This window comes from Bos grunniens, chromosome 27, assembly GCF_055505025.1.
Source record: "Bos grunniens cultivar Pamir isolate PY7600 chromosome 27, Bosgru_T2T1.0, whole genome shotgun sequence".
NCBI lineage: Eukaryota > Metazoa > Chordata > Mammalia > Artiodactyla > Bovidae > Bos > Bos grunniens.
Window position 1 is genome coordinate 7,612,047 of NC_141191.1, and position 13,292 is coordinate 7,625,338.

The following is a 13,292-nucleotide window of genomic DNA, read 5'->3' on the forward strand; positions in this document are numbered from 1 at the left end:
AAAAAGTTTAAGTGACAGAAGAAGCTCCTAGATTATAAAAGATTTGAGAGATATTTTGATTTAAAAAAAGCAACACCAGCCAAAAACTAGAAGAAAATTCCATCCCTAAAGGTTGGAGGAAAGGCAACAGCCCGGCTTTTGTGAGGGACGAGGGTGAAGTCTGGGGCACCGCGTGGAGAGCGCAGCTCCCCTAGAGGCCTGATGCACGAGCTGCCAGCTGGGCAGCTGCCTGGCTCAGTGCCCCGGGGCCACCTCTCCACTCCCTGAGCCTCTGGCAGCTGGGGTTTGAGTGTGCACTCCTGTCCTGGGAACTCCATCTGAGCGGTTCTGTGGGGACCCAGAGCAGAGCAGGTGGGAGGGGCTGCCTCCAGGCCTGCAAGCCAAGCGCGGGATCCAGCTGCTGCAGCCAAGGGAGACGCGCGTCCACGTGACTCCCCGACAACTCAGGGCTTGCGGTGAAGGGTTATTTATTAGAATCTCTCCCTGGCCTTGGACGCCGCCCTTCACGTCGTTGGTGTGTGCGATTGTGCAATCCTCCAGCCCTATAAAGGCGGTGACCCTGCAGCCACTGGAGCCTCTGAAGCCTCTGGAGCCCGGCCGCCCTTGAGCCTCCCTCCCCGGGCCTCCGGCCGCCGGCGGCCACCATGAGGGTCTTCCACCTGCTGTTGCTGGCTCTCGGCTTGCTTCTCTCCCAGCTGGGCCCAGGTGAGCCGGGACCCTGCAGCGCCTGGGGCTGGAACTCGGGGACACGTCTGAGGTTGACCTTCTCTGCAACCCAAGCCCAAGGCAGCAGGAAGGCCTCTCCGGGCTAAGCTGCCTGTCGGGGGCAGACGGCCCGGGGTGGTCCGACCGAGGGGTCCAGGCCATCCTGAGTGCAAGGAGTGCACCTGCCTGCCTAGAGCCTCCCTGGGCTAGTTCTCCCAGGAGCCTGAGGGCAGCTGAGCGGCAGGAGGGCCCTCCTGTCTCTCTCTCATCTTTCCCTCAGGGCTCCTTTCCCTCTGCCCTTGGCGGGGATGTCAGGTGCCAGGCAGCCCCCACACCCTAAGCCCTGTCTCTGTCTTGGGATTCCAGAAAGTATCCTCTGTGAAGGGGACCCCTACTCCATCTGCAGGATGCCCCCTTACCCCCGAGAGGCGCAGCATCCCAGCCAGCCCAGAGGTGCACCTCATCTCTTGCCAGGGCCCGGGGTGGGCCCTCCCAGGTGTTCTCCTGCAAGCAGGTGCCACCTGCCCTGCCCACAAGACCAGTTCCACCGGAGTCTTTGACTTACCTGTGTGCAGACACTCAGGGATCCACCTTCCTTGAGAAATCCGCTCACATCCTCCAGGGTGGCCCATTCCCCAGTGCACCACAGGGGGGCTCTGTGTCAGGCCAGGGGATGCCAGTTCCTCAGGTTCAAAGCAGCAATGCCCCTGGTGTAAGAGAAGGCGAGCCCCTGCCTGCCAGAAGAATCAAGAACACAGTTTATCCCATCCCTGCCACTCACTCCCAGGTCATCTCCAGCCAGTCACCTCTTCTGGCTGTTAGTTTCCTCGTTGGCAGAGTGAGTGGGCTGCGGCAGAGGGCTCTAAGAGCCTTAAGCTCTGGAATTCTCTGCAAGCCCCGCTGTGCTTTCCTCCAGGCCAGCACGTCGTTGTGCAGTTAGTTGGGCCTCACTTACTCCAGGGGTTCCTCAGAGCTCCCCTCGGACAGCTGGGTTCCAAAGTATTCCAATACAGAACTTTAATGTTTCCACTCGGGACCCTTAACAGAGGCAGAGAATCCATGCAGTGTCCTGCTGTTATCATACTCATCTCACAGCACATGAGTTCATAAACAGCCATGCAAAGTCTCTTACTGCAGCTCAGTTTACATTGAAAATGTTTGAAAGCCACTATATTAACATGAAGAGTTGTTTTCAGTCTGTGACATCTAAGTAGGATTACAAGCATCTCATCCAAAGCCTCGAAAAAGGGTGTTCCCGAGGACATGCAGGAGGAACTGCGCTTACTAATCACTCCTTCCAGAAATGGCAGCTGATCTGATGGCGTGCCCAGCGTAAACTGGACTGGCTTAGATACTGCCCTTGGATGACACGCAAGCCCTGTCTGCACAGAAGCAGCAGCAAAGAGGGCCTCAGGATGGGGACCTTCAGGACTGCTCGCCGAGCCCAACTCCTCTTCTAGAAGGGGTGGAGTGGGGTCCTCCCCACCTCTGGGCTGGAGCTAGGGGTCCTGAGCAGCGGGGTCCGTGCAGGTGGAGCACCCCCTCTGAGCCCTGAGATTCTCACACCAGGAAAAGGGCTGCAGGGAAGGGCAAGCTCGACACCACGTTTTCTGGGGGATGCAAAACTTCTGGAGGAGAGGAAGAGCCCAGGTGTTTTCTGCGTCAGAACATACTGTGGTCCCCAGCCTGTGTCCCAGGGTCGAGGTGCCCTGCACTCAGCTGGGGTGTTTCCCCTCCTTGTGGTTGCGTGTTCGTTGCTGTGTGCTGGTTGTTGCAGCTGCTGCAGCCGCCCCTGCAATACCCGCCCTGCCAGCAGGCTGCCCCAATGCCAGAGGCCTGGGGCTAGTGCAGGGAGGGAGGCCGCACTACTCAGCCACCCTGAACCCCTACAGGGTCGGTTCACTCCTTTTCTGGAAGAGCCCTCAGACCAGGTCGTTTCACAGGTGGGGAATCGAGGCCTGCAAGGCCCCGGGGAACCAACGTTTATGGTCACTGCAGGAGATCCTAAGACTTGGTGTTCCTGGGCAGTTTTCATCCTGGTCAGAGAAAAAGGCCTGTGTTGCCCACTGTTAGCTTACACGGATGGTCTTTGTGTGAACATGGAGTAATGTCACAGTGGCAAGGCCACCCAGGTCCCTGCAGAAGCTGGACAGGAGCCCAGCAGAGGTGCTGAGAAAGGGTGAGGCTGTGTCCTCGTTGTTCAAGGAGTATCTGGCGAAGAGCTGCTGCAGGCAGGATTTGCCCCGGGATGAGGGGACGCATCAGGGAACAGCCCCGGAATCCATGGTCGCACATTTGAGAAGCAGAGCACAAGCAAACCGATTACAGAATTCCTTAGCTAATGACAGTGGTGCTGTGAAATGCTGTTAAGGGCACAGTGCTAGGGGAACACGTGATGGTGAGAGCTGTCAGGGTCTCCAGGAGCCGGGAAGGCTTTGTTGAGGATGCTGAGAAGTGAGGGAATGATGAAAGTCATTTTTGAGTTCATGGAATTTTCAAAAAAATAATAGTTCTTTTAACTCTCTCCCAATTAAAAGTCAAGATATGTCACAAAAAGAATCAGATTTTTATCTTCTTTTCTTAAAAAAGTTTTAAAATTATATTTAACTTTTAATTTTATATTGGCGTATACTTGACGAAAAATGTGTTATATTCAAGTGTACAGCAACATAATTCAGTTGTATGTATACATGTGTCTACTCTTTTTTCAAATCTTTTCCAGTTTAGGTTGTTACATAATATTGAGCAGAGTTCCCTGTGCTATTTGGTAAGTCCTTTTGGTTGCATTCTCAGTGGCTTCAGTCAAAGTCTGTCTCTGTGACACCATGGAGTGTAGCTCGCCAGGCTCCTCTGTCCATGGGATTCTCCAGGTAAGAACACTAGAATGGGTTGCCATGCCCTCCTCAGGAGATCTTCTTGACCCAGGGGTTGAACCCAAGTTTCCTGTGTCTCCTGTATTGCAGGCAGATCCTTTATGTGCTGAGCCACCAGGGAAGGCCTTTGGTTATCCACATCAAATATAGCACTGTGTACATGTTATCTTCTCCTAAAGACACAACAGATGTGGCAGATTCCTGCATGGCAGCAGTGAGCTGCAGCTCAAGAGTGGCTTTGCCTCCACACAGGATGCACTCCTCAGGACACTGCAGACCCCACCAGTCCCTACTGCCTCACCTCAGCCCATTTCACACAGCTGTGTTATTTGCCTGGCCGAGGTGGGAATCTGGATTTTCAGCCCCAGCTTAATTAAACCAGTGAAAGTGAAACTGTTTGGAGTCATTTTTGGCCAGGGGTGTTTCTGAAGAGCTCTAGTACCAAAGTTCTTTATATCTCAGCCCAGAAAAGAATTCAATGAGAGGCAAAGTGATAGAAGTGATTTATTAGAATATGACATTTGTGAGATTTAAAAGTGGGCAGACAATGGGGTGCTGCACCCCAAAAATTTACTGCCTTCATTTATAAGCAATGGAAAAGTGGGGAGGGGGAGAAGAACTTCTTTGACTTTCTTAGGTGGGCATCATGCTTCCAACATTGCTCCTCCTCCAGGTTGAGCAGGGGTGTTTTCTCCTCCCTTCCTGGTCAAGCTAGGTCCACAAATTAATTTTACTATGTGTGCAGAGACCATGTCTGGGGGTCATTGACTCACTGAGCTCACTGGGCAGACGTGGGTCTCATGCCGCCGTTGTTTTACTGTTTTGAGCCATGCCTCGTGCCTCTGCTGCATGGTTTTGTTGATAAGCAAGCACCGAAGAATTGATGCTTTTGAACTGTGGTGTTGGAGAAGACTCTTGAGAGTCCCTTGGACTGCAAGGAGATCCAACCTCCATTCTGAAGGAGATCAGCCCTGAAATGTCTTTGGAAGGAATGATGCTAAAGCTGAAACTCCAGTACTTTGGCCACCTCATGTGAAGAATTGACTCATTGGAAAAGATTCTGATGCTGCGAGGGATTGGGGGCAGGAGGAGAAGGGGGCGACAGAGGATGAGATGGCTGGATGGCATCACCAACTCGATGGATGTGAGTCTGAGTGAACTCCAGGAGTTGGTGATGGACAGGGAGGCCTGGCATGCTGCAATTCATGGGGTCACAAACAGTCGGACACGACTGAGCGACTGAACTGAACTGAACTGAAGCCTGCTTGGTTTTGTGGTTAAGCAAGCCTGCTCTCAAGTGATCACTAACTTACAGGGGTCTCCCATATTTTTCTGCTTTCAGTCCCCTAGTGGGATTAACTATTTCATCACCTATTTTGCCTCTTCATCTGCCTCTGTCAAAACGAGAGGGGGCAAGGACAAACCGCATGGAAGGAGAGCTGGTGTGAGAGCCCAGGAGGTGGGCGAGCCGCTCAGTCGCGTCCGACTCTTTGTGACCCCACGGACTGTAGCCTGCCAGGCTCCTCCATCCATAGGATTTCCCAGGCAAGAATACTGGAGTAGGGTGCCATTTCCTTCTCCAGGGGATCTTCCCCAACTCAGGGATTGGACCCTGGTCTCCTGCATTGCAGGCAGACTCTTTACCATCTGAGCAACCAGGGGATCCCCTTGAAAGCCCAGACATCCAGATAAATTAAAAAAAAAAAAAACAAACACAGAGCTCTCACACTTACTCTAGTCCTCCCAGCTCTGCTATGGGGAGGAAGAATCATTACCCCCATTTTGTGGCTTAATAACTTGGCTAAAGTCACATGATTGGTAACAGACAGAGCAGCGACTCTGTCAAACCCAGGCCATCAGCTCCAACACTGCAGGGCTGTCAAGGCACAAAGCATGCTGGGACCAGGGTGAGGGGTCAGGAGAGGAGCCAGGGATGTAGGGAAGCACAGGTCAATCAGGCCTGAGGCAGCAGGAGACCCCATCTGGGTTCAGGTGGGCCCCAGAGGCTTTCAAACCAGAGTGTCACAGAATCAAACATGGCTTCTTCTTCTTTGTAAGGATCTATTTCTTCATTTTGGCTGTGCTGGGTCTTCGTTGATGTGAGGACCTTCTCTAGCTATGCAGCGGGGGCTACTCTTTGTTGCACGTGCAGGCTTCTTGTTGTAGTGGCTTCTCTCGGGGATGAGCACGGGCTTTCCGGAACATGGGCTTCGGCAGTTGCAGATCCCACGCTCTAGAGCACAGGCTCAGTAGTGTGGCACGTGGGGCTCAGTTGCCCTGAGGCATGTGGGATCTTCCTGGACCAGGGATCAAACCCATGTCTCTTGCATTGCAAGGCAGATTCTTAACCACTGGACGGCCAGGGGTGCCCCAGACATGGCTCCTTTAAGTGATTGCTCTCCTGGGTGTGGAGGCTGGACAGAGGAGAGGCCCTGTAATCTGGAGTAGTTTTTTATATATTCTACATAGCAGCCCTGTCAGCTGTAAGCATGACAAATATCTTCCCTCACCTTGTGCCTTAGTTTTTCACTCTCTGAATTTTCCATATTATTTTAAGGTGGTTAAGTTTGTCATATTTTTTCCTTTAGCGTTAGTACTTTGATGCCTTAAGAAATCTTTTTCTAGCCCAAAGGCATGAAGAGTGTTCAGTGTTGTCTTCTGAGGGCTTATTGATTTTCCTTTTACATCTAGGTTTATAATCATCTGGCAGTGATTTTTAATGTGCACGTATAGTGTGACTAAGGGTAAAGGGTTTATTTTTTCCATTATGAATATTTAATTGTTCCAGAACCAAGCATGGAGGAGGCCATTTTCCTCCACTGTTATGCTGAGCCACTGTTGTTCAACTTTCAGTATCTGCATGGATCTCCTTGGGCATCTTCTGCTATTCTGTTTGTATATTCGTCTGCCCTGTTCAGTTGGTATGTTTGTATCCTCACCATCTGGTCTAATTACAGTGGCTTTATGCTGCTGCTGCTGCTGCTAAGTCACTTCAGTCGTGTCTGACTCTGTGCAACCCCATAGACGGCAGCCCACTAGGCTCCTCTGTCCCTGGGATTCTCCAGGCAAGAATACTGGAGTGGGTTACCATTTCCTTCTCCAATGCATGAAAGTTGAAAGTGAAGTCGTTCAGTCGTGCCCGACTCTTCGCTACCCCGTGGACTGCAGCCTAACCAGGCTCTTCCATCTATGGGATTCTCCAGGCAAGAATACTGGAGTGGGTTGCCATTGTGCTCTATAATTAGTCTCAAAATCCAGTAAAGCAAGTTCTCCTGCCTTTTTTGCTAGGACTGCCTTAGCTATTCTTGGTCCTTTGAATTGCCACAAAAATTTTAGAATCAGCTCTTCAAGTTTCATTGCAAGTATCTCCTGGGATTTTCATGGTTTTGGGCTAGCACTGCAGCTTGCTGCTGCTGCTGCTAAGTCGCTTCAGTCGTGTCCCACTCTGTGTGACCCCATAGAACGCAGCCCACCAGGCTCCCTCGTCCCTGGGATTCTCCAGGCAAGAATACTGGAGTGGGTTGCCATTTCCTCTCCAATGCATGAAAGTGAAAATTGAAAGTGAAGTCGCTTAATTGGGGGAAAATTAAAAGTTTAAAAATAATTAATCCTCCAATGCTTAAGCATAGTATTTCTACTTATTTAGGGCCTCTTTAAATTACAAAAAAAATACTATATTCTTTACAGATAGAGATATTGCACATTATTTTTTAGATTTGTAACCAGGCATGTTTTATGCTCTTCTATAAGGTGTTTTTCTTTCTTTCTTTTTTTTTCCTATTGATTGCAGAAGTAAAATTCTTTTTTTTTCTTTTTGTATATGATCTCATGGACAGCAAATTTGCTAAGCTTTCCTTTTAATTCCTTTTAGACTGCCTACATATAATCATAATATCTGCAAATAGAGACAGTTTTTTTTTTCTGCTTTCCAATGCTTCTACCTTTTGTTTCTTTCTTTCTTATCTTATTCCCATGGCTAGTGCCTCAAGTACAATGTGGAATGATAATGACTAGCAGTTACACTCGTCTGATTGCCGTCTCATGGAATGTTTCAGTGCTTGACCATTAAGTGTACAGTGTGCTGTAGGCTTCTGTAAGTACTCTTTATCAGGTTAAGGAAGTTTACTCCAGTTCCTTACTTGGTAGGAGTTCTTTCTTTCTTTTTTTCAATCATGAATCAATGTTGAATTTTTTCCAATATTTTCCTGCATCTTTTAACATAATATAACCATTGACTGATTAGATAATGAGAACATTTAATCTCTATTCCTCTGTCAGTTAGTTAGGAAAAAGTGATACATTTCTTGGAGAATTAAATGCAGCCATAATGGGATGGACATGTACACACTGCTATATATAAAATGGTTTATATAAAATGGTATATATAAGTACTATACATCCAACAAGGACATATTGTATAGCACATGGAACTCTGCCCAATGTTACATGCCAGCCTGGATGGGAGGAGCATTTGGGGGAGAATGGATACATGTACATGTATGGGTGTGTTCCTTTGCTGTCCGCCTGAAATTATCACAACATTGTTAATCAGCTATACTCCAATATAAAAGAAAAAGTTTAAATTAAAAAAAAAAGTAACCATAAAAGTGCTATTTCCCCACCAAAAGAAAGATGACCAGCCTCAGAATCTTGAAAATGATTGAGATCACATAATCTAGTCTCCTTAACTTTAAATCTGAGAACTGGGGTTCAGAATGTTTGAGTGCTTTGCTAAAAATCACACAGACTCATTCTAGAATAAGGAACGTAACCAAAGCACTCTGATGAGATATGTTGATATTCCTTTTTGGCCCTATAATGTACTAAATCTTCAAAGATAATGCCAAAAAATGAGGGCTCACTAAGGGTGGAGACACCATAACCCACCAGCATTGAGGGGGCTCTTCAGATGCCATGTTTCATGAGCAGCTCCACAAGTCATCTTGGTGTAAAGCTCTTGCAAGGGAAACCCCTGTGATGTGCTTTGCAAAGGGCTGTCTGTCCTGCTTTCCCCTGAAATCCCTGTGGCCACAAGCCAGGAGTCTGACATGGTTGTTTTTCCCTTCTCTCAGGTGCCGGCCAGCTTACGGCTCTCGGCCAGCGGTCTGACAGCTACATATGTGCCAGGAAAGGGGGGACCTGCAACCTATCGCCCTGCCCCCTCTACAACAGGGTCGAAGGCACCTGCTACAGGGGCAAAGCCAAGTGCTGCATCCGTTGACTCTGAGCTGGGAGCGACGGCAGAGGGCACTCAGGAGCCACGTGGAGTATTTGTAACCATTGTTTTAATAAAAGGATTTTGTGAGGTGGACGTCCTTGAGACTAGAATGAGTCTTGTATCTCCTTTTGGAAGAGATTAAGAAAGTTTGAAGTTTGAAAGGGCAGACAGGCCAGGCTGCAAAGCCCACCGAGTATGGGACTGGGGGATGTTGATGAGGCCATGAGCTGTGCCACCTCCACTCTGCTTCATCACCAGATCTACAGGTGAGCAATGCAGGGGGTCCAGGTGAGACAGAGAGCACGCGATAAATGACAGAGCCTCAGGCCCCCCTCATTCGTAGCAGAAGCTCATCCCAGACCCAGCGATCTCAGCAGCCTGTCCATCTGCTGAGCCCAGAACTGCTGCCCCTGCTCCTCCCTGGGCTGGGACAGTGGGCTGTGGGTTGGTTAACCTTAGCATTTGAGAACTTTCATTAGGACCATAAACCTATCCCGAGTAAGGAGGCCTAATAGCTGGTTCCTGGAGGACCATTTCTAACTCAGGCACCGTCACATGATCTACTTACACATCACTCACAGAAGCATTCTCCAGGACCACTGCCCCTGCCTTTTGTCATCTCTGCACCACGAGGCCTGTAGACACCCACTGCTGGGAGAAAGAGGGTTGCCTTCCCTTTTCTCCAATAAATTTCTTACAACTCCTGATGATACACACACTGTCCTCTCCTTCATCTGTCAAGAACAAGTCCACATTCCACTTTGATCAGTCACAAACACACATAAAAATCAAGCAGTATAAAAATGTGGGGGAATTCCCTGGTGGTGCAGTGGTTAGGGGAGTGGGTAGTATCAACTAAGTCCTTGTGGTTTATGAGACAACAGATGGTGTTTAAAGTTGATAAGTGAAAATAAGAGGGGTAAGCATGTCATTCAGAGAAGGAGCAGAGGTGAATGTGAAAAACATTGAAAGGCAGTGGCTTCCTGTTAAGTACTGTTGAAGAATTTTGTTTTCACAAAATACATGTATATTTGTGTAAAATGTATGCAGAGTTTGCATGGAGAACATATATTTTGAAGATGCAAAACATGACTGTTGTCCAGTGAAAAAGCCAAAGTAATCTGAACACGCCATGATCAGTGCCCCTCCTCAGAGCAGTATCTACGAGATTTGCATCTGAGTTGTTTCCTGCACTGACATTTTGCCGAAGAATGGCCTGTTCCTAGGAGGTATGAGCTGAAGCATTTAGGGCTGGCTGAAATGTCACAAAGCTGGCAACTTCCTCTGTAATTGCTCAAAGCAAATTAAATTTGCAAAGCGATTACAACTGGTGGATCCAGAGGGAGGATATACGAATACGCACTGTACTAATCTTGCCTGTGTGTCCATCTGAAGCTTCTCAAGATGAAAGTCAGGTTGGGGGGAAGATGAGAAACATCATTAGAACCAAGAGTTTTGACGTAAGAAAAGATTCATATAAAATTAAAAGGTTATATTAAAATCCTATAGCCTTAAATTTGAATTGGATGTATTAGTATAAAATCCGGACTTTTCCCCTCTTAACAAGTGTATATCTCTCAGCCCCACCCCTACAAATGCAGAGAGAGTGAAGTAGCAATGAGCACCCCTAGCACACAGGCCATGGGTCGTTACCTTTGCCACTAGAAAGAACCACAATGTCTTATAGAAGTGGCAGGTTCCAAGTATGGAGCATGAGATGGACAAGATGAGTCTGGTGTCTCATCGTGCTAGATAGTAGAGAAGCTACAAAAGGCTGGTGAATGTCCAGAGAACACTGGCTCCAATCTGAGAGGGACTCCCTAGGCTAGGATGGAGCATTTTCCATCCTGGCAGAGAATTATGACTATAACTGATTAAATATATAATATATAAACACATTAAATACACAAAAATATAACAGTAAATTATATTTTAAACACCAAATATAGAAAAATCCACGAGGTCCTACTGATACTTAAAAAACAATACTATTTACACTTGGAGTTTGTTAAGGTGCCAACTTATCACTCTGGAAACTGGTATATAAGAGAAAAGATTAAGCATTTATTCTGCCCTTCTTGTAGAAACTGTATTTTAGGGTAAACAACCATTCAGTTCAGTTCAGTCACTCAGTCGTGTCTGACTCTTTGTGACTCCATGAACCACAGCATGCCAGACCTCCCTGTCCATCACCAACTCCCAGAGTTTACCCAAACTCATGTCCATTGAGTCGGTGATGCCATCCAACCATCTCATCCTCTGTCGTCCCCTTCTCCTCCTGCCTGCAATCTTTCCCAACATCAGGGTCTTTTCAAATGAGTCAGCTCTTTGCATCAGGTGGCCAAAATACTGGAGCTTCAGCTTCAACATCAGTCCTTCCAATGAACACCCAGGACTGATTTCCCTTAGGATGGCCTGGTTGGATCTCCTTGCAATCCAAGTGACTCTCAAGAGTCTTCTCCAACACCACAGTTTTAAAGCATCAATTCTTCAGCACTGAGCTTTCTTTATAGTTCAACTCTCACATCCATACATCACCACTGGAAAAACCATAGCCTTGACTAGACGGACCTTTGTTGGCAAAGTAATGCCTCTGCTTTTTAATATGCTGTCTAGGTTGGTCATAACTTTCCTTCCAAGGAGTAAGCATCTTTTAATTTCATGGCTGCAGTCAAAAAACAACCATTATATGAGTGAAATATTTATAGAAAATTCCAGCTAATAAATGAAGAATGGATAATAGAATTGGAAAATCACCATTTTCACCCCTGAATGAAATCATAGAACTAAAACAATGTCATTGGATGGCTTTAAAACATGCACTGGAAAGCCTGGCAGGGAATTTGATGATAGAAAATTAAGGCTGAGACCAACTCAACTCAATGATCAACCTTGTCCTCACTGTAAGCTTACAAGACTCTAAGTTCATGGACCTCCTACTGTGATTCAGAGAAGTGCACACCACCACCCAAGAAATATTCTGGCCAAAAGCATGTCCACTGAAAAAAAATGCACAACCTAAAAGTTGAGAATTATGTTTATTCGGCCGGTAGTTTTAGGGAGAGAGCCTCTCAGATAAAACTGTTGGAAAAGGAAATGGTGAACCCAGTATATATGCCAGGATATACAGGAATTTTTGCGATAACAACACGTAGTGAGAACAAAAGGTTACTGGTAATAAAAGAAAAACCGATATCTCCAGTTAAGGAATTTAGCACTTTTCTAGGTATGGTAAGATCCAAGAGTTTGGGCTCATTGAAATCATTCCTCGGCTCTCTTGGGCCAGGATCCTGTGTTTTCTCATCCTGAGTTTCCTCAAGCTGCACTATCAGGGGTGGCTGCAGTCTGATGGCTACTAGATAGTGGATATTTCTTGTTTCCTTCCTGAGTTTCCTCAGGGTTCACCAGCAGTTGAACCTGAAACTAATCAAGTTTCTACATCCAACAATTTACAGGAAATGCAAAAGTTAGAGAAACAAGTAAAACAAGTGCTCAAGGAAGCAATAAGTCAAAGTCAGAACATGAGATGCTGCACAGAAAAAACGAACTATTTTTTGTTTACAAAAACAATGGCCTGAGGAGAAAGGATTAGAGAGAAAAGAGGCAAAACAACCAATGGGTGGGCTTTGTTGGGATTCTGTAACAAAGAGACCAGTTACAAGAAAGCATTTTTGAGAGGGCCAGATAAGTTTGAATATGGACTGGGTAATATCAGAGGCTTCTTATAGACTTGATTAAGGTACCAGCAATGTGGCAGTTATGTTGGAAGAGAAAGGGCCTCATCAGCTAAAGAAGCTCACTGAAGGGCTGAGCAGTGAAATGACAGGGTACCCTGGATTTGCTTCAAAACAGTCTAGCAAAAAGAAAAAGAAAGGGAAAATGCTCTGTGGTGACCTCAGTAGGAAGGAAATCCAGGAAAGAAGGGATACATGCATTCATGCAGCTGATTCACTTTGCTGTACATTAGAGACTGCTGCTGCTGCTAAGTCGCTTCAGTCATGTCCGACTCTGTGCGACCCGAGACGGCAGCCCATCAGGCTCCACCGTCCCTGGGATTCCCCAGGCAAGAACACTGGAGTGGGTTGCCATTTCCTTCTCCAATGCATGAAAGTGAAAAGTGAAAGTTAAGTCACTCAATCGTGTCCCACTCTTAGCGACCCCATGGACTGCAGCCTACCAGGCTCCTCCGCCCATGAGATTTTCCAGGCAAGAGTACTGGAGTGGGGTGCCATCGCCTTCTCCAACAGTAGAGACTAACACCTGGAAAATCCCATGGACGGAAGAGCCTGGTAGGCTGCAGTCTATGGGGTCGCTCAGAGTCAGACACGACTGAGCGACTTCACTTTCACTTTCATGCACTGGAGAAGGAAATGGCAACCCACTCCAGTGCTCTTGCCTGGAGAATCCCAGGGACGGGGGAGCCTGGTGGGCTGCCATCTCAGGGGTCGCACAGAGTCGGACACGACTGAAGCGACTTAGCAGCAGCAGCAGCAGAC

General features: G+C 47.5%; 1 protein-coding gene across 1 annotated transcript; it reads left to right on the forward strand.

Annotated features, from left to right (window-relative positions):
* The first annotated feature begins 374 nt into the window (after window positions 1–374).
* Window positions 375–8,893, forward strand: LOC147343462 (beta-defensin 1-like). Its single transcript, XM_086380572.1, has 2 exons — window positions 375–705; window positions 8,651–8,893. Exons 1-2 carry the CDS (start codon window positions 645–647, stop codon window positions 8,797–8,799), a joined length of 210 nt encoding a protein of 69 aa, XP_086236698.1. The 5' UTR covers window positions 375–644; the 3' UTR covers window positions 8,800–8,893.
* The last annotated feature ends 4,399 nt before the right edge of the window (window positions 8,894–13,292 follow it).